The 24506-nt window shown below is 38.2% G+C and overlaps 1 protein-coding gene across 2 annotated transcripts in view; it reads left to right on the forward strand.

Moving 5' to 3' along the window:
- Positions 1–22843, forward strand: part of HPRT1 (hypoxanthine phosphoribosyltransferase 1) — a 43285-nt gene extending 20442 nt beyond the window's left edge. For both annotated transcript variants that reach the window (XM_035288167.3, XM_035288166.3), the window contains exons 4-9: positions 5318–5383; positions 9610–9627; positions 13020–13102; positions 20863–20909; positions 21083–21159; positions 22193–22843. In XM_035288167.3, coding sequence (XP_035144058.2) covers positions 5318–5383; positions 9610–9627; positions 13020–13102; positions 20863–20909; positions 21083–21159; positions 22193–22240 — 339 coding nt within the window. In that variant the 3' untranslated portion in view covers positions 22241–22843. The remainder of the gene's footprint in view (positions 1–5317; positions 5384–9609; positions 9628–13019; positions 13103–20862; positions 20910–21082; positions 21160–22192) is intronic.
- Positions 22844–24506: the final 1663 nt, after the last annotated feature.

Below are 24506 nucleotides of genomic sequence, written 5' to 3' on the forward strand. Positions count from 1 at the left end.
AGGTTTGGAGCCCCAGGGAGGCAGAGTCGCCTATTACGGACACAAGAAGGAAGCCCGACAGGAGAATCCTGGGCAGAAAAGCACCATCAGTCTTAACGTCGCTGTTCTGGCCCTGGGAACTAACAACTTGGACGTCCACTCAAGAGACCTAATCTGAAAGTTGGTAATTTCAAAGACGACAGGAGGATAAATTTACAATGATGGGAAGAAACCAGCGTAAAAAGGCTGAGAATACTCAAAATCAGAACGCCTCTCCCTCTAAAGATGATCACAGTTCCACATCAACAATGGAAAAAGGCTTGATGGAGAACGAGCGCATCCCAATAACAGAATCACACTTCAGGGAATGGATAATAAGAAAATTCTGTGAGTTAAAAGAACATGTTTTAGCCCAACGTAAAGAAACTAAGAACTTTGAAAAAAGGTTTGATGAAAACTTATTGAGAATAGACAACTTAGAGAGGAATATAAGTGAATTAATGGAACTGAAGAATACAATACAGGAACTCCGAGAAGTATGCACAGGTTTAAACACTCGAATTGTTCAAGCAGAAGAAGGGATATCAGAGGTCAAAGTCCAACTTAATGAAATAAAACAAGAAGACGAGATTAGAGAAAAAAGGATAAAAACGAATGAGCAAAGTATCCAAAAAATGTGGGACTATGTGAAAAGACCAAATTTACGTTTGATAGGTGTACCTGAATGCGACGGAGAGAATGAATCCAAGCTGGAAAATACCCTTCAGGATATCATTCAGGAAAATTTTCCTAAACTAGCAAAGCAGGTCAATATTCAACCCCAGGTAATACAGAGAACACCACAAAGATATTCCTCAAGAAGAGCAACCCCAAGGCACATAATCATTAGATTCACCAGGGTTGAAACAAAGGAGAAAATACTAAGGGCAGCCAGAGAGAAAGGTCAGGTTACCCACAAAGGCAAGCTTATCAGACTTACAGCAGATCTCTCAGCAGAAACTCTACAAGCCAGAAGAGAGTGGGGGCCAATATTCAGCATCCTCAAAGAACAGAACCTTCAGCCCAGAATTTCATATCCAGCCAAACTAAGCTTCACAACTGAAGGAAAAATAAAATCTTTTATGAACAAGCAAGTACTCAGAGATTTTATTACCACCAGGCCTGCTTTACAAGAGCTTCTGAAAGAAGCATTACACATAGAAAGAAACAACCAGTGTTAGCCTTTCTAAAAATATACCAAAAAGCAAAGAGCATCAACATAAAGAAGAATTTACACCAACGAATGGATAAAACAGCCAGTCAACATCAAATGGCAGTAACCCTAAATTTAAATTGACTAAATCCCCCAATCAAAAGACACAGCCAAAACCCAACGGCATGTTACATCCAGACCTGTTTCACATGCAAGGATGCACAAAGACTCAAAACAAAGGGATGGAGAAAGGTTTACCAACCAAATGGAGAGCAAAAATAAATAAATAAATAAAAAGCAGGAGTTGCAATTCTCGTATCTGATAAAATAGATTTTAAAGCAACAAAGATATAGTGGTAAAAGGATCAATGCAACAAGAGCTAACGAGCCTAACTCCCAGACACATAGAAACTTAGATTCAATGAGACAAAATTAATAAGGGTATCAAGGACTCGAGCTCAGATCCAGAACAAGTAAACTTAATAAATATTTATAGAGCTCTCCACTTCAAATACATAAAATATACATTCTTGTCAATACCACATCACACCTACTCATAGGTTTAAATGAAACATTGATTGGCCATTATTAATACCCATTTTTTTCAGAATAAAGCAATATTTCTGTTCACCCTCTCTCTTTCTCTTCCTCTTTCTTCCTCTCCTTTACTCATTTTTTTTCTTTCTTTCCTTCTCTCTCAAAAAAAAAAAAAAGAAAATTCCATTCTAGGATTCTAAAAGAAAGGTCTGAAGTTCACTACAGAAAGCCAGCTACATAGTAGTAAGCCACTAAGAGGACGTGGAGCTAGGACTTCCTACCTTATTAGTACTCTCATCATCCCTCTTGGGAACCCAGCCTTGTTGATTAGCCTCTCTGCTTTCTCTCCTTATAGTTCAACCTTCCTGTTTGTTCCAAGCAGTTCTTTTCCAGCTGATTTATTATGCATTTCTGTACAGCTTTTCCTCCTCTTCACCTATAGCATGGTGCAGTTCTTATTTCCACCTAGAGGTTTTCAAAATTCCTAGGGGTGGGCAAGTAGGCATAAACAAAGTTCTTCCCTATCATCCTTCTTATTTTTCCACCTTGACCAAAGAGGTAGACAAAATACAGATAAACACATTAAGGGGGCATGTGTTTGTAGTCCAAAAGGACTCTGGCAATTTTATATAGTTGACAGTGACATTCTGAGTTCAGGACAGATTGGACTCCTTGGCTGAGAGGAGTGAGGAGATAGGACAGTAGAGAAGAGGGTAGAGCAACTCTGGCAGAAGCTTTCCCCTCACCTTTGCGAGTCTTGTTACCCCAGACTTCGCCATGATTAAAGATGAGGGAGGCACTCAATAAAGGGATCTAGTGGGAAGCTTGTTCCAGACAGCCAAGGAGTGAGGATCACACAGTTCCTTTGGCCACCAGGTGGGGTAATTGATCCATGTATGCTATTTGTGTACAATTTTGGCACCTATACCTGCATTCCAATGTAGTGAACTATTCCATTAATCTTATATTTTTTATTAGCTTACATTTTGGTGGCTATAGGCCAAGCAAGAGAGTTAAGAAAAAATAAATTGCCAGGTATGATGACTCAAGCCTGTAATCTCAGCACTTTGGGAGGCCAAGAGAGGAGGATCGCTTTAGTCCAGGAGTTCAAGACTAGCCTAGGCAAAATAGTGAGATCCTGTCTCTATTTTTTTAAAAGCCTTGGGGCAAACAGGAGTATGGAGGTTTGGGTGCTAATAGAACAGCAATGCCTTACTGCTTGGAGTTCTCTTGTTTCTTGTCTTATCACCATAGCCTTTGGATCACAGCAATTGTTCCATGACTCCATACTTTTCAGTTCTTGAATATTTTTTTCTTTATTCCTCTTGTCTCTGTAAAAAGTAATCAACTGGAGTTGGACTGTAATACCAAGTATTTCCAGAAGATGTCACTATTTAACAAGCTTTACAATATAAATTATTTAGTGTGACTTACTGTCATCTTGTCGAAGCTTCTCTGTTTTTTTGGTTTTTTTTTTTTTTTTTTTTTTGCCATCAATTCTGTATGTTTGAAATGCTGGGTTTTAAGTTAGTTAGAATAAGGGATGTTTGTAATTTCCCTAAAATGAGAAGTAATAGGCAAAGGTTGATATCAGAAGTCATATGCTCACTTTGCAACACCAAACCATACTGGCCCATTTGTGTTTTTCAAAAATAATACTCCATAATAAATGGATGTGTATACAGAAGCATAACAAAAATAGCACATAAAAGTGAAAAGTCTCATAAGCCCCGTTCTCACTACTCATGTAATTGCTGTTATAAATGTGTTTAAATGTTGAATAAAAATGGTTTCATAGGCAACACAGTGTCCTACTAGTTGGTGTTTTAAATAGCATTATTATGTCCCTGTGTGCATTGGATTACCAGGTTCTTTTTAATAGTTGCATGGTTTTGCATCATGTAGATGAACTTGATTAAATAGTTCCCTGTTAATGGACTGGATATGTTGGTTCATTTTTGTGAACAGTTGATACAGTGAACGTTTTTTTTTTAATAGTAAAAAGAGAGACAGGGTCTCACTATGTTACTCAGGCTGGTTTTGAACTCCTAGGGTGGAGCGATCCTCTTGCCTATGCCTCCCGAAGTGCTGGGATTACAGGCATGAAGCCATCGCACCCAGCCCAGTGAACACGCTTGAATGTACCTTTGTATACTTGTCAGCGTTTTTGTAGCATTGATTCCCACAAGTAGGACAACTGGGTTAAGTGGCATGCATGTTTGCAATTTTAACAGGTATTGCTATATTATTTTCAAAAGAGGCTATGCCAGTTAATACTCTCACCAAGAGTGCTTATTTCCCCTCAGCATATCATCAGGCTTGAGTTTTGCCAGTATGGGTGAGTGAACAGTAGAATCGTGTTGTTTTACTGTTTGTTCCTCAGATAGACATAATTTTACACCTTATGGCCTTTTCTTCTATAAACTGTCTGTTCATTCTCCATTTCCCATGGGTTCTTATTGTTGGAGCCCAATATGTAAAAGGGTATTCATTACAGAACTTTTCTTTCTGTTTTGGTTCATGTCATGCCTAGGTTTTTACCCTTTCTATGGATGTGAAAAAAATTTCTCCTATATTTTCTTCCAGTCCACTTATGGCTTTATTTTTTGCATTTAGATTTTAATCCATCTGGAATTTATATTTGTGTATGCTGTGAGGTAGGGACCATACTTCTACTTTTTCCCAAATGGATTACTAGTTGACCAAACATCATTTATCGAATCATTCATCTTTTCCCTACTGACTTGAAATACCATCTTTATTGTATACTAAATCCTCATATATTTCTGGGTCTGTTTCTGGGCTCTACTTTGTTCATACACTGTGCTGGTACTGCACCACTGTAATTGCTGTGACTTTATGGTATGGTATGGTTTGCTCTCTGCTAGGGCAAGTATAAACTCTCGTTCACCTTCTCTTTCACCCAAATTTTCTGTCCTGAATCCAGCACAGCCAAATTATGGTCATTGTCACCACCAACTTCAGTGGGTGTTGAGCGTTCCCTGTTGAAACACCTGTAAGGGTTTTTATTAGATTCTGTGATAGCAGGAAAGTGGGAGCCTAAGAGGTATTCCTTAAAGGACTACTAATCAGATCTGGTTTCCCAGACATTGCTGAATATGACTGGGCCTGGGCTAGACTTTTGAGGGACATATCCTTGGGGTTGGTTGTGATATAGACCAGACCTTACAATTTTGTTTGACTCATGGGAATTGTACAGGGCCAGAACCAGACACCTGTCATGCTAATAACTTCCCTCACAATTCAGAAGTCACTGTGATTATAGATGGGTGGCCGTTATGCTGCCCACTTAAAAATGGGTGTAACCTGTTTTTTGGACTCTTGAAAACATCAGATTAGTAATGACCAATTAGGACTTTTTAATTTTTACTAATCTCTACTTGAAAGTTATCTAGTCATTCATTTCAGGAACCCTAATTCTTATAATTCATATCATTTAGAATATCATAATGCTATGGACATTAGATAGCTAACTTCTCAAATCTTCTAGTTCCCATTTAATTTGAAGTTTGTGTATATACATAAGGATATACATATACCTATGTGTGTGTATATAGATACAGTTTTGTTTTGTTTTGTTTTTACTAGAATGACCAGTCAACAGGGGACATAAAAGTAATTGGTGGAGATGATCTCTCAACTTTAACTGGAAAGGTATGTAACTTGAAGGGGAAGAAAAAAAAGCACTGCATACCAAGAGTCAATTAGTAACACTGTGCTTTCAATCAATCACTAAGTGATAGTTTACATAGTATAACTAAATAGGTTATTTAACCCTTTGAAGCAATCTAGGTTCATTATCTTTCCCTAGGTCATGTAGGAAAAAGACAGTAGAATCCAACATTAAACTTAAATGTCCATGTTGCCAAGTACTGCTGTTTGCCTCTGTGGAAATTTAATTTGGGATCCTTCAAAAAATATTGATAGAGGAAAGATAGCCTTTTTTAAACAAATAGACTCACATAGTTTCCTAAAAGATAGCAAAGCAGTATCATGTAGTGGCTGAAAGTGTGAGTTCCAGAGACAACTGATTCAAAGCCTGACTTAATACTCCCTAATTCTGTAACCTTGGGCAAGTTACTTAACCTCTCTGTGGCCCATATGTGATTAGGGTGAGGTTGATAATAGCAGCCATAGAGTTAAGAGGATTAAGTAGGCCGGGAGCGGTAGCTTATACCTGTAATCCCAGCACTTTGGGAGGCCGAGGTGGGTGGATCACCTGAGGTTGGGAGTTCAAGACCAGCCTGACCAACATGGAGAAACCCCACCTCTACTAAAAATAGAAAATTAGCCAGGTGTGGTGGCACATGCATGTAATCCCAACTACTTGGGAGATTGAGGCAGGAGAATCACTTGAACCCAGGAGGCAGAGGTTGCAGTGAGCCGAGATCACACCATTGCACTCCAGCCTGGGCAACAGGGTAAGACTCTTATCTCGAAAAGAAAAAAAAAAAAGGATTAAGTGGTATAATGCAAGTAGAACTCTTAACAACAGTTTCTGGTAAATAAATGTACTCAATAAATTCAGACATATTATTAATTTAAGAAATCTCAAAAGAGTTTTCTTAGTACATTAAAATTCTCCTAGTGTGGACCATTGGTTTTAGTATGTTGTGCTTCCATGTAGTTTATCTCAAGATGTTTTTAGATTTCGCTTTTGATTTTTTGATTGACCCATTGGTTGTTCAGAAGCATACTCTTTAACTGAAAATAATGGAGATATTAAGGTATTTTGAATATTTCTCTTCTAGTACATTGAAAAACTTTTTGAGTAATTAGTAATAAATGATGGAATGCTGCTGCTTTTTTTTTTTGAAGTTGCCAGTTATTTACTTACACTGTGCCAAACATAAAGGCGTTAATCTCATAAAAGTTTCTTTTTTTGAGATGGAGTGACTCTGTCACCCAGGCTGGAGTGCAGTGGTACAATCTTGGCTCACTGCAGCTTCCGCCTCCTGGGTTCAAGCAATTCTCTGCCTCAGCCTCCTGAGTATCTGGGATTACAGGTGCCTGCCACCATGCCCGACTAATTTTTGTATTTTTACTAGAGACAGGGTTTCACCATCTTGGCCAGGCTGGTCTTGAACTCCTGGCCTCATGATCCACCCACGTTGGCTTCCCAAAGTGCTGGGATTACAGGTGTGAGCCACTGCTCCCGGCCTCTCATAAAAGTTTCACAACAATCCTGTGAGGGAGAGCATATCCCCATTTTACAGATCAGGAAATTAAGACTTAGTAAGGTTAAAAGACTTGCCTGAAGTCACAGAACCAGTAAGTGGTAGAGCTTGAATTTGAATGCAGATCTGACTTTAAAGCTCTTTTCTTCCTTTAGATTTTTAGTGTTCATTGCTTACTTGAATGAATATCTATAAGAAAACTTTAACATATAAAACTGAAATTCTCTGGTCCTATATCAGGGTCATGCCAAACTAATGTCCTCCTCAGCATCTTTGGAAAACTTCAGAGGAGAAATTAGAATATGTTGACTCTTTGCCCCTCCTGTTCATTTCATATACCACTGCTAGACCTGTCCTTCCCTTTCAGCATGCTTTGTCCATATTTAGAGGCCATCAAAGCCATTACTCATCTAATCAGTTTTGAGTGCTGGAATGGACCTAGCCTTTTAGGCCTTCCGTGATTTAGTTTGATCTCGTCTTTCCCACCTAATGGCTCTGTTCTACTACATAGATCTGATCTGAAACAGATCTCTGTTTCTAAAGTAACTTTGTTTTCATGATAGTCACAGTAAAGTACATTTGCTATGGAAAAATCAGTAAGTATAGACTGAGTGAAAGTTATTTCTTAGTGGTAAGATTATGGGATTATTTGAACTTGCTGTTTCATTTTATCTTTTTTTTTTTGAGATGGAGTCTCACTCTGCTGCTGGAGTGCAGACGTGCAATCTTGGCTCACTGTAAGCTCCCCCTCCCAGTTCAAGTGATTCTCCTGCCTCAGCCTCCCAAGTAACTGGGATTACAGGCACGCACCACCATGCCCAGCTAATTTTTGTATCTTTAGTAGAGACAGGGTTTTACCATGTTGACCAGGCTGGTCTCAAACTCCTGACCTCAAGTGATCTGCCACCTCAGCCTCCCAAATTACTGGGATTACAGGTGTGACCCACTGTGCCTGGCCTCATTTTATCTTTTGGGAGCATTTTTGTGTGCAGATATATATGTATATAAATATTTTTCCCTTTTTTTCCAGTTAGTTCTTGAGCATATGAACTTTGGACCCCGAATACCTGTGTTCAAGTCCTTAATACCACTTACTGGCTATTTTCATTGTATCAAATGGCCTCTTATCCTCATTTTTGTCATTTATTAAGTAGAGCTGTAACTACTTGATCTAACATTAAAACTCAATAATGGTATTCTTTTATTTTTAGACTCTAGTATCTGTATTCCTTGTACTGTGCTGGGATTCATTTGAACAGTTACATGGTTTTTTAAAGTGTATTATTAAATTTGCAATTTACTTAGAATTTACTGGGACTTTGTACAAATGGGAAAAAAACATAATTTTGTTACTCATTGGCTGTGTGCCTTTGGATTGTTCCTATTTTTTGTATTCATTTTCTCCCCATATCCTGAGCTCCACTTTGAATAAAAGGTAATTTTTTCCTGCCTGTAAAATAGGCTATCAATAGGCCGCAGTTGTTTATAGCTGCTTCACTGAGGATAACTCAGCCTGAGCGAAGTAGTATGAATTTCTTGGCACAAGTTATGGGCTAGCCTTACTTCATTCTGTAATTGGACCTGTTTAGGCTTATAAGAGATCGTACCTCCAAAGATAAACTGCTTTGAGACATAAAAAGGTTAAAGCTTTACTTGGCTAAAATTTTACTTTTGATACCTATAACAGTGAGTCTTCAAACCTGTATTTGCATGCCCAATTTAGAAAAAGTTTTCTTAGCCTTTACCCCTAATATATGCATTTTTAAATTATATATGATTTGCGGTAATATTATATATATTATAAAATACATATAAAAATATAGATTAAACAAGGTGAGGTAAAGAATTAAGCAGTTCTAATCTTTCTTGCAACTCAGTGGATCTTGTGTGCCCTACTCTGGTAAACACTGTCTTAGAAGAATATATAGAACACTAAAATCTTGATGCTATAGTTATAAGAGAGCTACAGATAAACAATACGCATGAATCTTCTTGTGGCAATGTTTATAACCATTATGTGAAATGCTACCTCATTCTTATAACTAGCATAAGAACAGATGAGACTTTCTCTGCTTTGAGGGGTAATTATTAGATGGCATTTTCTGTATTTTCTCTTAAGGGCTCTTCCAGCTATAAAATTCTTAAATGTAGAAAGTAAAGTGAGGGTTTATGGTGAGGGGAAGCATTGGTATCATTTTTTAGTCTAATCCAAGAATATCGACACATCCAGAAAATGCAGATCAATTTTAGCCTAATGAGAAAATATATTTTGAATTAGAGTACATATGGTAAATTAAATTATATGCTTTTTGAGTTATTGTACAAATATAATTCTTAGAATGTTATAGGCAGGAGACTATAAGAGACCAACTAGTTCAAGTTTCTCATTTAACACATGGGAAACTGAGGCCAGAGAAATTTCAAGACTTGCCCAAGATTAGACCTCCCGTTAAGTAATAAAAGTGTCTTAAAAAACAGATGGGTCAAATTGTGCTTTTAAAATTTCCATCACAATGAAAATTTCTGTATGACAGGCTTCCAAATTCCAGCAGATGGCCTACTTGTTTAAAGGAGAGTTTGATATAATGTATCTAAAAACAAGAGTTTGGATAATTCCTTGGGGTTGTTAGGATATGATTTGACTTATAATTGGAAATACTGTCTTATTCATTGTACTGATTTTCATTTCTCTTTTTCTTCTAGAATGTCTTGATTGTGGAAGTAAGTTCACATTTACTTTTAATACAACATTTATGATTTTTCTAACTTAGTGTGCACCATCCTAAGGGTAAGCCAGGGAAAGAAATTCCTCTGCATCAGTTTTAATGGTGGGCTTGTGTTCTAAAGGAGTGAAACGGGTTTTATGTAAAGACTACTTAATAATTTGTTTTTACCAATAATGGAATGATGTATTTCCTACCTCTCTCTTTTAGTTTGAAATATTTTCTTTCTAAACATAACTCTCTCTCTCTCTCTCTCTCTATATATATATATATATATATACACATACACATATTTATATTATATTTTATATATCAATATATATCTTGCTTAGACTGTCTTATGTAATATTTGGTACATAAAATAATATTTCTAATTTATAGACTATTTCCATTTGTTATTATGTCTTAAAGTATTTTGTATCTCAGCACAGAGAGGCTAAACAGTCTCTTAGGGTTACCAGCTAGTAGGCTAAGGGAAACCTTTACTTCCTTTTAGCTCAGTGGTTCTCAAAGTGTGGTCCCTAGACCAAAAGTATTAATATCAGACAAGAACCTACTGAATCAAAATATCTGTAATGAAACCCAGCAAGGTATGCTTTAACAAGTCTCTGAGTGATTCTGATGTATGCTAAGGTTTAGGAGCCCTTGTTTTTACTCATGAATCACTTTCTCATTAAGGCCTTCCCTGGCCATCCTATATAAAATCTCACGTTTTCACCCTATCTACTTCCTATATATATATATTTTTTGGTCTGTGGTCATCTGTTGAAATCTTTCTGTCTTACTGAATTCTACTAACATCTAAAGCACAGCTTGTGATCCTGCCTCTTACTCAGACCCCTTTCTCCCATTCTTTAGTCTTTAGGCTACATTCTTTAGAGTTTTTCAGTGTGACCTCCAATATACATTACCAACCTTGTTTTCCAGAAGCTTCCTTTCATTTTCTCCATACTTTTCACTGCTTCCCAGAGCTTATACCTCCATTTTCCTGCCCCTGTTGTTTGTTCTTTATTTATTTATTTAAAATAATAGTTTTATTGAGCTATAACTCACATATCACACCTTTCACCCATTTAAAGTGTACAATTCAATGCCTTTTTATTATATTCGCAGCATTGTGCAATTGTCATCACATTCAATTTTCAAACATTTTCATTGCCCCACAAAGAAACCCAATCCCCTTAGCCATCACTCCCCATTTCCCCTTCTCCTAGCACCTAGAAAACTGATCATCTGCTTGCTATCTATAAGATTTGCCTATTCTGGACATTTTGTATAAGTAGAATCACACAATATGTGGCCTTTTGTATCTGGCTTCTCTCACTTAGCTTAATGTTTTCAAAGTTCATTCATGTTGTGGAGTTTCATTCATGTTCTGCACTCATTTCTTTTTATTGCAAAAATGTATGGATATACAGGTGTTCCTCAACTTAACTGTGTCCTGATAAACCCTCCTTAAGTTGAAAATGGATTTACTACCTTGATAAATCTATCTGAAGTTCAAAAATCTCATGTTTAACCATTGTAAGTTGGAGACCATCTGAATTCCGTTTTCCATTCATTGCTTGACAGACATTAGGTTGTTTCACTGTTTGTTCCTTATTTCTTGTACCTGAAATGTCCTTATTCTTATTCCCTCCCTTCTTATCCCACGTTTAAGTCATTTAATTAAGGCAGCCCAGCTCAAAAGTCACCTTCACAAAACCTTCCTTGGTACCCCTTTCCTCCTCAACTCACTTGGACCTTTTGCATTTAATTTTTTTTTTTTGACAAAGTCTCACTCTGTTGCCCAGGCTGGAGTACAGTGGTGTGATCTCAGCTCACTGCAACCTCTGCCTCCCAGATTCAAGCAATTCTCATGCCTCAGCTTTCCAAGTAGCTGGGACTACAGATGCGCCCCACCATGCCTGGCTCTGTGTGTGTGTGTGTGTGTGTGTGTGTGTGTGTGTGTGTGTGTGTTTTAATAGAGATGGGATTTTGCCATGTTGGCCAGTCTGGTTTCAAACTCCTGGCCTCGAGCCATCCTCCCACAGTGCTGGGATTATATGCATGAGCCACTGTGCCTGGCCTGCATTTAATTTTAATTATGAAATATTTGAACTCAGAAGAAAGGATATGCTCAATACCTATGTACCCACCACACAATATTAACATTTTGCCATATTTGCTTCTGATCTTATTTTTTTTAAAGAAATTAAAGGTCATAATACAACTAATGCCCCATTTCTTTCCCTTCATTCCCTCACATAACAGAAATGTGACAGTTATCCTTAAAGTTGATATGTATCATTCCCTTACATGTGTTTTATACTTCCTTAGTACAGGTTAGCTGTGTGCTCTGCTCAGGGGCTTATCAGGCTGAATCAAGGGTCTCACAGTCCTCTTCCAAGTTCTTTCAGGTTGTTGGCAGAATGTAGTTCCTTTTGATTTTGTAGGAATGAGGGCCCGTTTTTTTCACTGACTGCTGGGCAGGGGTTGCTGTCAGCTATTTAAAGGCTCATGCCCTAGCCCATGACACTCTTAAAACATGGCAGCTTACTTCTTCAAAACTAGCAGGAGAATCTTACTCTAGTCTGCCACATAACCTAATCACAGGAGCAGCTATCCCGTTCTTTTCACACTTAAGGGGAGGGAACTCTTCTGGGTGTATACACCAGGAGGCAGGAATTTTTTTCCTTTTTTTTTTTTAAACCTTAAAATCTTTTATCCCTAAAGGAGGCAGGAATTTTGAGAGCCATTAGAATTCCGCCTGCTACAGCCCAGAAATCTGCATTTTTCACAGGTCTCCAGCCATGATGTTTCTGATGGCTTGTACTACTTTATTCTATCTCTAAAGAATATTTTTATTGAAAAGCATTAGGGTGATAGTTTAAAAAATATTTTCCCTAACAGAGATGGGTTTGTTTAAAGTCCTACTTTTGACTGAATAGCTGAGATTCACATTTATGTAAAATCATTTTATAGTCTTATTAATTTGGGTGCCTTTAAAAATGGTATAAAGCAGTATTTCTGAAAGTGTAGTCTGTTTGCCACCTATATTGGAGAGTTGGGAGGAGAGAGTCTCTATCTTGAATTTATGGGAAAAAATCTAAAATACCTTTTATAATGAAGGATAACATCATAACTCCCTAATAAAATGTGCATGTATATATTTAAATTTGCTGTCATTGACTTCTGCACCTACAAAATCCAGTCCTGGAGACTGGCATTCTTACTGCTTACAGAGGGCCAGATGATTTACAGATTCCAGAATATCTCAGTGTGAATTTTGGTGAGAATTACTGCACAGAAAAGAATGGCAGTATTGCAGTTATACATGGGGGTTTTGGTACTTTATGTTTATATAGTGACTCTGAGTTTAAAGCTATGCAATGTCTTCTTTTTTGAAAGGATATAATTGACACTGGAAAAACAATGCAAACTTTGCTTTCTCTGGTCAAGCAGTATAATCCAAAGATGGTCAAGGTCGCAAGGTATGTATGACATTTTGACATAGAATATTTTCCTCATTTGAAGGAGGATTAAGTGATTGCTTCTTTGTAAGAATAAATGTTTTCAACTGTCATTTTATCTTCAAAAAGTAATGTAATCTCATATAAGAGTTAAGATATAATCACTTTAAATAATTTTGTCATGTGTTAATAAAGCTCATAATTACTTCCTTGCCTAATATTAACATTTGTTTTTTCAGCAAGCTAATAATTATATCAATTTGTCCTGAGTAGCATGGCAGAGGATTTTGGGCCCCCTTACAAAATTAAGAATAAGGATTGCAAAGGGGGTGAGGAAGTGATAGGAAGGGGTGGGCCCTGAAGATCTGGGCCTCCTAGAATTGAGTGATGTCTGTTGCATCTTCTTTGTGTCTATGGTATAATTTTATAATACATGCTTCCTTTTTCACTAAGTCAGCCTCACCTTGTCGCCTTACCTGTGCTGTTTGACTTTTGCTTTTATAGTTCTACCTGTGTTTATTTCTCTCTTTTTTTTTTTTTTTGAATGTCACCTCTTCCAGGAAGCCTTCCTAATTCCCTGGTAAAACAGACTCACTCTCCATCTATCCCACCCCAGTCCAGCCCCAGGCATATCATCCTCAGAATTCTTTTTTAATGAACTTAAACTCTAATGATCTATTTAAGTCTCCTCAATTAGACTGTGAACCCCTTTCGTGGGACCAGGACTTAATTCATCTTGGTCATCTTGATCAGCTGTCAGCACAGAGTGTGGCACAGAGGAGACTCAAGTGAACATTTAATTGTTGGCGTAAATATCGTCAGGGTAACAAGTGGTGCAGTTTTAAAGGATCCTTCTTCTGTGCCAGACCCTGTGTAAAGTGCTTTACATGCATTACTTCATTTTATTGTTCCAGGAGCCCTGTGACAAAGGTTTCTGTATTAGTCAGGACTCATTTGGTTTCAAGTGACAGATTGATCTCACACTGCCTTGAGAAAAACAGACATTTTGAACTGTGTGGTCCAGCATAGATTTGGGCTTCAGGCATGCCTGGATCCAGGGACTCCAGCAAGGCCACTGGGCCTCTCTCTCTGTTTCTTAGCACTGTTTTCCTTGTGTTGCCTTCATCCCAGGCTGACTCACACTACAAGGTGGTCCCCAAGGCTCAAGGCATCCCTCCTACCAGCTTAGCTCTCAAGGCAACAAAGAGCAGTTTTCTTTTTTTTTTTTTTTTTAGAGGGAGTGGTTTTTATTATTATTATTTTTGGCTTGAGTTTTGTTTTTAGCCATCTTAGGAGGTGGCTATTTTGTTTCCCACATCACTAATGCTTGGAGGAGGTGTCCTTTTCTTTTTTTTTTTCCAAAGAATCAACTTCCCTTGTCATTAAAGATCCTATCAAGTAAAGTTTTTGCCTGTGGTTTTCTTTTTTTTTTTTTTGAGGGAAAAAGAGAAGAAGAAGGGGAAAAAAAGAAAAAGAGGGAAAAAGGAATATTACTTCATTCCTAAAATGGGTTTCAATAATGGCCGATCAATATTTTGAGTGTTTAAAGTGGTTAATGCATATTTTATGTGTTTAAAATGGAGACCTCTATTGTGTTTCTTTGTTCTGGCTCTGAGTTCAAGTCCTGGATATCGTTATCAATTTGTTGTCTCGTTGAATCTAAATCTCATTACGTGTCTTATGTATCTGGGTGTTAAGATCTCTTATTGTTGCATTAATCCTTTTACCCTTGCATCCTTGTAGCTTTGAAATCTATTTTATTAAGTGTGAGAATTGCAACTCCTGCTTTTTATTTATTTATTTTTGCTCTCCATTTGGTTGGTGAGTTTTTTTCCATCCCCTTGTTTTGAGTCTTTGTATATCTTTAGATATATCGTTAGATTTTGTGGATAATGTATATTTTGTGTGTTTAAAATGGAGAGCTCTATTGAGTTTATTTGTTCTGGATCTTAGTTCCAGTCCCGGATATCGTTATCAATTTTCTGTCTCGTTGAATCTAAATCTCATTATGGGTCTTATGTATCTGGGTGTTAAGATCTCTTATTATTACATTAATCCTTTTATCCTTGTAGCTTTGAAATCTATTTTGTCAAATGTGAAAATTGCAACTCCTGCTTTTTATTTATTTATTTTTGCTCTCCATTTGGTTGGTACGTTTTTTTTTATCCAACCCTTTATTTTGAGTCTATGTATATCTTTGGATATACCATTAGATTTTGTCTGTATCTTTTGATTGGGAGATTTGGTCGATTTAAATTTAGGGTTGCTGCCGTTTGATATTAACTGGCTATTTTGTCCTTTTGTTGATAAAAATTCTTCTTTATGTTAATGCTCTTTACTTTTTGGTGTATTTTTAGAAAGGGTCATACTGGTTGTTCCTTTCTGTGTATAGTGCTTCTTTTAGAAGTTCTTGTAAAGCAGGCCTGGTAGTAATAAAATCTCTGAGTACTTGCTTGTTCCTAAAAAATTTTATTTTTCCTTCAAATGTAAAGCTTAAATTGGCAGGATATGAAATTCTGGGCTGAAAGTTCTGTTGATTAAGTATATTGAATATTGGCCCCCACTCTCTTCTAGCTTGTAAGGTTTCTGTTGAGAGATCTGCTGTAAGCCTAATAGGCTTACCTTTATGGGTAACTTGATCTTTCTCTCTGGCTGCCCTTAATATTTTCTCCTTCGTTTCGATCTTGGTGAATCTAACAATTATGTGCCTTGGGGTTGGTCTTCTTGAGGAATATCTTTGTGGTGTTCTCTGTATTGCCTGGGGTTGAACAGTGTCCTGCTTTGCTAAATTAGGAAAATTTTCCTAGATAATGTCCTGGAGAGTATTTTCCAGCTTGAATTCATTCTCTCCGTCACATTCAGGTACACCAATCAAGCGTATATTAGGTCTTTTCACATAGTCCCATATTGCTTGGAGACTTTGCTCATTCCTTTTTATCCTTTTTTCTCTATTCTTGTCTTGTTGTTTTGTTTCATTAAGTTGATCTTCGACCTCTGATACCCTTTCTTCTGCTTGATCCATTCGGCTGTTTAAGCTTGTACATATTTCACTAAGTTCTCGTGTTGTATTTTTCAACTCCATAAGTTCATTTGTATTCCTCTCTATATTGTCTATTCTTTTCAACATTTCATCTAACCTTTTTTCCAAGTTCTTAGTTTCTTTACATTGGGTTAGAACAAGTTCCTTTAACTCCCAGAAGTTTCTTATCATCCACCTTTTAAAGCCTACTTCAGATAATGGAACACAGTCCTTTTCCATCAGGGCCTGTTCCATTACTGATGAGTCCTTTTCCATCAGGGCTTGTTCGGTTGCTGATGAGTCCTTTTCCATCAGGGCTTGTTCTGTTGCTGATGGGTTCTGATTTTGAGTATACTCGGCCTTCTTAGGCTGTTTTTTTTCCCTTCATTGTAGATGAACCGCCTTTCTAATTAGTTTTCTGAGTCGACATCCGACTTATTGATTCCCAGTGTTGGGATCCGAGCAACCCACTGTGGCGGCCTAAATAGCAGCGGTAAGACTGATTGGTGCTCTTCTGCCCGGGAATCTCTGGTCTGGCTTCCCTCTTGAGTCCGCAACAAGCGGCTCTGACTTCCCGGAGCTCCAAACTCCGGTCAGTAGGGGAAGCAGTCCCGTTGGCTCTGCATGAAGAGCTGCTGCGCCGAGACGCCGGCAAAACCGCTGCGGCGGCCACAAGAGTCGCGCTGGCGACCCTTGGGGCTCCTCCACTGGGAATCGGCTGATCGGTGAGTGACGAAAATTTGTCTAAAAGTGTGGCGTCGTCTCGTTCTCTGGGCTTTCACTGGGAGCTACAATCCTGAGCTGTTAGTGGTTGGCCATCTTGGATCGATCCTGTGTTTATTTCTCATTTTGGTTTCATCCCTCAACAACTCTGGGGTGGCATTATTATTCCCACTTTACAGATAAGGATACTGAGGCATAGGGAATTACCCAAAGGCACAGAGCTAGTCAGCTATAGAGATGAGATTTAAACCCAGGGAACCTGGCTCAGAGTTTATGCTTTTGCTACCTTAAGTTGTTAATAGAGTGACATCTAACAAACATTTAAGAATTTTTTTTCCTTTTACAATGTCATTAAAAAATTTAAGTCTCTGATCAATCTGCAGTTTTTATGTAGAGGTCAGGTAGTGATCTTTTATTTTTTTTCCTAAGTGATTAACAGATTTTTATAAACCCCTTTAAAAAAAACAATATCTGTTGAGCATCTTTGAATCAGAGTAGGCCTTCTAGTGAGTCATATGTCAGCAGTTTAACTGTATGGGCTTTTTGGGATAGGCACTATGAGAGTGTATAAGTGATACATTATAGGACACTAAATAGTAACCTATGAAATGGCAAAAGCTGCAATCACTTTTGCACCAACCTACTGTAAACTAATGAGTGCACTTGCTTATTTTTCTACATGCAGTTTAGAGTTTTAAATGTCAACCTACTATGGCACAGACTTTAATCCTCCAGGTATTCTCTTGTTCATTCCTGGTATATGCTGTGGAATTGAGATAGACTGGCTTGTGAGAGAGAGAATTTGTGTTGCCGTAGGTAGGACATGCTCAAAGAATACTTGGGTCATTTGTTGACCCAAGTCATTTATTCGCCATAGTTTTGTAGCACTGATCTTGCATACATTTCATGTATCTTCCATGAACTCCACGTCAGCGCTGCTTATATGATACTCAGAGAGAAATGGAACACTAAGGAATAATATTGTCAGGTAGGTTTGAGTTTTGGAGGGCCACAAATCTTGTAATGTCTAAGATTTCCACCCTCTCTATGGAGAATTAGTTTTGGCTTCCTTGGAGGTGATATCGCCTCTGTTGAGAATAAGTGGCCTACTGTGTCACACCACTGCACTCCAGCCTGGGCAACAGAGCGAGACCATGTCTCATAAAAAGAGAGAATACATGGCCTAGATGACTTCTAAGTTTCCTCCCACCCAGTTCCAGTTTTCATGCTCTAGGCAGAGCAGTAAAGTGAGAAAGACATGGACTTGGGAGTTTAGCCTGGCATTTCACTGCCACTTAACCTGAGAAACTATTCCATATTTAATCTCTCTGAACATATTTAGTAATCTTTAAAGGGGAATGATTGTTGACAGTTTTTCTCAGGGAAACTATGTGAGTCAGGGAGATAAATGTATTTGAAAATCTTTTTAACTGCAAAGCACTGTTTCATTGTTGGTTATAATGTGATTGATCTCATTGTAGTGAGCAGCTGCTTAATTGTGCCTTTTAGAATGTGGGGACAATAGTAAGATTTTTAGCATAGCATATTATATATGTAGCTGGTTCTAGAACTGTAAACATTCTCCTTTTTTATGGAGATACGAGTCACATATCATAAAATTCACTCTTTTAAAGTTGTACAGTCTAACTTGGGTATATCCGGAGTTGCGCATCTACTACCACTATTTCATTTTATAATCTTTTCATCACCCCCAAAAGAAACCCTGTACCCATTAGCAGTCATTCTCCCTTCTCCCAGCCCCTGGCAACTACTAATCTACTTTCTACAGAAAGTTCATACAGATTTGTGGATTATGGACATTCCATATAAATGGACTCATGCAATATCCTGTCTTCTTTGACTTAGCATAGTGTTTTCAAGGTTCATCCAGGTTGGAGCATGTATCAGTACTTCATTCCCTGTTTTGGCTCAATAATATTTCATTGTACAAACATATTACATTTTGTTTATCCATCTGTTGGTGAACATTTGCGTTTTTACCTGTTGGCTCTTATGAATAATGTTTGTATACAAATTTGAATACCTGTTTTCAGGTCTCTTGAGTATATAGTTGCTAGATCATATGGAAACTCTGTATTTGACATTTTGAGGAATTGCCAGACTGTTTAACAAATTATATGTACTATTTTATACCAGTAATATATGAGGGTTCCAGTATCTCCACATCCTTGACAGCACTTTTTACTATCCTTTATATTATTGCCATCCTGGGGGCTGTGATGTGGTATCTTATTGTGGTTTTGATTTGTTTCTCTGATGACTTATGATGTTGTACATGTTTTCATCTGCTTATTGGCCATTTGCATGTATCTTCTTATGAGTGGTTATCCATTTACAGTATGGAAAAATGCTTCAGATGCAACTCTAGTCATGCCTTAGAGATAGAGCTTTATTAAACATTCAGATCTGTAGGCATACGAGGTGCTGAGTTCTTCTGAACTCCTCATACAGATTGCACTGAGTTTAGTGATAACTTTTGTGAAGGACTCCTGAGTTCAGGTAGAGGGAAGGGTTTTTGCTGTGATTGGCTTGTTATGTTCTTTCTAAATGGAAATGAAATTGAAGGTCTCCTCTATCCATTTGCTGGAAGAGTCATGAGGGACATGATTAGAAGCTCCCTTGGAACCTACGACTTAGGTCAGTGGTTCTGTACTTAGACTGCACATTCGAATCACCTGAGAGTTAAAAACAAAAACCAGGACGGCCTATGCCTGTGTCTCATCTCCAGCAATTCTGATGTAATTAGTCAGGGGTGTGGCGTGGGTATCTGAGTTTCGTTTTTGTAAAGCTCCCAGGTGATTCTGATGTGCATTCCAGGTTGAGAATCACTTTAGGCCCTTTCCAGCTCTTTAAATATATGTATTTATCTAGGAAGGTATAAGTTTTCTTGAGACTACCTTTAAAATCTATAAAGGCTTTCAAAGCAGCTTCTGTAGTTTTTTTTAATGGCTGAACATTTTTCAACAGTCAGCATTTGGGTTATAAAATTAGCTTATGGTAGAGTTGATTTATACCACCTCCAGCTTTTACTCTCAAAAATAAATACTAATTCTTTTGGCACACTAGTTGTTTTGGCCTAAAGTTCCTCTTTGTAAGCCAGTTATTAAAAGTTGTGATGCAGCCAGGGTGAAGTGGTACACACCTGTAGTTCCAGCTACTTGGAAGGCTAAGGTGGGCAGATCGCTAGAGCCCAAGAAGTCAAGGCTGCAGTGAGCTGTGATTACACCACTGCAATGCAGCCTGGGCCACAGAATGAGACTCAGCTCTTAAAAAAAACGAATGTTGTGGCCAGGTCCAGTGGCTCATGCCTCTAATCCCAGCAGTTTGGGAGGCCAAGGTGGGTGGATCACAAGGTCAGGAGTTGAAGATCAGCATGACCAACAATGGTGGTCGTTTTTATTAGAGATGGGTCTCTACTAAAAAGACAAACATTAGCTGGGCGTGGTGGCACATCCTTGTAATCCAAGCTACTCAGGAGGCTGAGGCAGGAGAATCACTTGAACCTGGGAGGTGGAGGTTGCAGTGAGCTGAGATCATGCCACTGCACTCCAGCCTGGGTGACAGAGCAAGACTCCCACCTCAAAAAAAAAAAAAAGAATGTTTTGATGAAAGGTGATGCTCACCTCTCCCACACTGTTTTATAGCTTAGGGATTGTATTTCCAAGGTTTCTGGACTGAGAGCCCATATCTTTACTCACTGACACTCTGTACTCATTCATCCTGATAAGCTGCCCTTCAATAGACACCTGGGTAATCAGGGTGCAGGTCTCAGAACTGTCCTTCAGGTTCCAGGTGATCAACCAAGGACCTTGTCTGTAGTGTCAACTCATTGCTGCCCCTTCCCAATAATCCTCATAATTTCGCTGTCCATTTCATGGTCATTCTTTGGGTGTGTTAAAAGTGACCATGGTACAGTCAGCATGTATGAAATCAAACAGTGTTTAGAACCATTAATCTTCTCTTTTATAATGCCCTGTAGTCTCTCTGTATGTTACATGTCAAATTTTGTAATTAACAGCTTGCTGGTGAAAAGGACCCCTCGAAGTGTTGGATATAGGCCAGACTGTAAGTGAATTACTTTTTTTTAATCGATCATTCAACCATCTTTAACCTAAAAGCATTTTATGTGAAATGGCTTATAACTGCTTAGAGAATATTTGTAGAGAGGCACATTTGCCAGTATTAGATCCAAAAGTGATGTTTTCTATATCTAAATGATGAATTATGATTCTTTTTAGTTGTTGGATTTGAAATTCCAGACAAGTTCGTTGTAGGATATGCCCTTGACTATAATGAATACTTCAGGGATTTGAATGTAAGTAATTGCTTCTTTTTCTCATATTTCAAAACCCACATAAAAATTTAGGAAAGAGAATTGTTTTCTACTTCCAGCACCTCATAATTTGAGGAGACTGATGGTTCCCATTAGTCACATAAAGCTGCAGTCTGTAGACATTCTTAGAACTGGAACCTGGCCAGGCTAGGGTGACACTTCTTGTTGGCTGAAGTAGTTGAACAGCTTTAATATATAATAACTGTTGCATTATTATTTCAAATGATAAATGTGGTCATAAGTAAGAAACAAATGATCAAGTTTAGTCTTTCAATTCACTGTCCTTTAAATACCTGCCCCTTACTCTGGAGGCGGGAGTCCCATGGATGTGTTTACAAACATGGTTGAGGAAGATTCAGGAAGACTGCAACAGCACTACCTAAAGCAGGTTTTTTTACTCCATCTTTTTTCACCACTTACCTTGGCCTCCCACTTTGATATGCTTAAATCCCCTACTTTATTTGTCTTTCAAAACTGCATATTGAAGCCAGGCACGGTGGCTCACGCCTGTAATCCTAGCACTTTGGGAAGCCGACGCAGGCAGATTACCTGAGGTCAGGAGTTTGAGACCAGCCTGGCCAACATGGAGAAACCCCGTCTCTACTAAAAATACAAAAGTTAGCCAGGTGTAGTGGTGCATGCCTGTAATCCCAGCTACCTGGGAGGCTGAGGCAGGAGAACCACTGGAACCTGGGAGGCAGAGGCCGCAGTGAGCCAAGATTGTGCCACTGCACTCCAGCCTGGGTGACAGAGCAAGACTCTGTCTCAAAAGAAAAACATAAACAAAAACTACATATTGAGACAAGAAACAAATTAAACTAATGAGATAGACTACTGCTTTGTTTTCAAAAGATACATTTCCCAAAAGTTACTGGTCTAAAATACAGTAGTACTGTCTGTTCGTTTAATAAGAACCCTGGCTGCATAATAGTGTTCTTATATGTAAAGTGTTGTTCTTGCCTTTCATTTCAGAATATACTTTTTTAATGTGAATTTCTGGATTTTTGTTTTATAGCATGTTTGTGTCATTAGTGAAACTGGAAAAGCAAAATACAAAGCCTAAGATGAGAGTTCAAGATGAGTTTCGAAACATCTGGAAACCTATTGACGTCGCCAGTAAAATTATCAATGTTCTAGTTCTGTGGCCATCTGCTTAGTAGAGTTTTTTGCATGTATCTTCTAAGAATTTTATCTGTTTTGTACTTTTAGAAATGTCAGTTGCTGCATTCCTAAACTGTTTATTTGCACTATGAGCTTATAGACTATCAGTTCCCTTTGGATGGATTGTTGTTTAACTTGTAAATGAAAAAAATCTCCTAAACCACACCACTGTTGAGTGAAACATTGAAATCGTATCTGTAAGAAATAAAGAGAAGATATATTAGTTTTTTAATTGGTTTAATTTTTATATATGCAGAAAAGAGCAGAAGTGAATGAATATTGTTAATTATACCACCGTGTGTTTAGAAAAGTAAGAAGCAGTCAATTTTCACATCAAAGACGGCATTTAAGACATTTTGTTCTGTCGAATAAACCTATGTCCTGGAATTATCTTAGTAGTGTTTCAGTAGTATTGACTGTATTTTCCAGCTTGTTCAGATTATTACCGGTGAATCTTTGTCAGCAGTTTCTTCTAAATGCAAATCAATAAATTCCCCAAAATGTACCGCTTTTTGAATTCTTCAATGTAAAAATCCTTAAAATAAGGTCTGTCTCTTTAAAGAAACTGTGCATAGTTATCATTTCTCTACAGATTAACCTAGTACAGTTTTCTGTTGGTTCCATTTTCCTTGTTTGTTAAGTATTAGTAACTAGTTTAATTGTAATCTTAATGATTATGTGATAGAATGGGTTGGTGCAGCTATAAAAATGCCTAGCTGGGAGCAGGAGAAAAGTTTTAAGCCAACTCTTCATTGCTTATCTGCTCCACTTGAGGTGTGAACTAGCAACCTGGTGAGCCATCTAGCTTATACTTCTTAAAAGTTTGTTGTTGGCTGGGCACAGTGGCTCACACTTTTGGGAGGCCAGGATGGGGGGATCACTTGAGCTCAGGAGATCAAGACCAGCCTGGGCAACATGGCAAAACACTGTCTCTACAAAAATATTTTTAAAAAATAGCTGGGTGTGGTGGCATACACCTGTAGTCCCAGCTACTTGGGAGGCTGAGGTAGGAGAATTGCTTGAGCTTGGGAGGTCAAGGCTGCAGTGGGCCTTGACAGTGCCACCACACTCCAGCCTGGGCAAGAGTGAGACCCTGTCTCAAAAAAAAAAAAAAAGTTTGCTGCAATTCCCAGCAGCAAAGTAGGAGACTCCAACTAATACTAAAATAATAATTTGCTGTAGTCCTAGACTGTCTTGGTTTACAAAACATTTTTAATTCTGTTACCACATTTGATCTTCATACCCACGTAAGGTTGAGGTAGATGTTACCACATGTGTGTGTGATATCCAAAACTCCTGAGTCCTCTGCTTTCCCTAAAATGTCAGCTCCTGAGGTCCACTTGGCTACCCTCTTGAATACTGCATCCAGCTTCCCACGGCCAAACCTCTTCTTTTTTTTCAGCTGCACTTACCACCTTCTAGTAAATTGAACCACATGAAATTACCATTTTTATAGGTAAAAAAAATGGTCGGTGATAAGCAATTTGGCATTGTATAACCTAATAACATGTTATATAATTTACGTGAATGACACAAGTGGTAGGTTGCTGTGTCCTGGAGGAGTCAGCTCCATACTCCAGCTATATGATTTTATAGCCTTGCAGCTTTCCCCTACGTGAGAAGGCAATGTTGAAAGTCCCATGTCTTATCAGAACCAGGGAGGCAGATGAGAAACTGCCTCATGGCAGCTCCCACAACATGGGGAGGTGGGTGACAAATGGCCTTGGGACAGCTCTTCACAAGACTGATTATGTTACAGTGTTCCTGGGAGGATCACATGGCATTCCTCCAAGAGGGGTCAGACTGCTGTTGACCTTGTCTATGTGGCCTATGTGGAGACATTCATGGCAGAGCTGTTCCCTTAGAAGCATCTACTAAATTGATCTTTTCCTTTCTTATTTACTGTCTGTCTCCCTTAGGAGACTGTCAGCTCCGTGAGTGCAGGACCTTGCGAGTCCTCATTACTGCTATATCCTCAGCACCTACAGGAGTGCCTGGAAAATTGTAGTGCTCAATAAATATTTGTTGGATAAATGATAGGAAGTTAAAAAGCAATCAAAGTACTTGAAAATTACAATATCTGTATTACCTAGAATTAGAAGCAAAACATTTTTCAGGTTAAGCAAAAAACAAAAAACCTTACTAAGAATAGCTAACATGTATTGAAT

Source organism: Callithrix jacchus, chromosome X (assembly GCF_049354715.1).
Source record: "Callithrix jacchus isolate 240 chromosome X, calJac240_pri, whole genome shotgun sequence".
Taxonomy (NCBI): domain Eukaryota; kingdom Metazoa; phylum Chordata; class Mammalia; order Primates; family Cebidae; genus Callithrix; species Callithrix jacchus.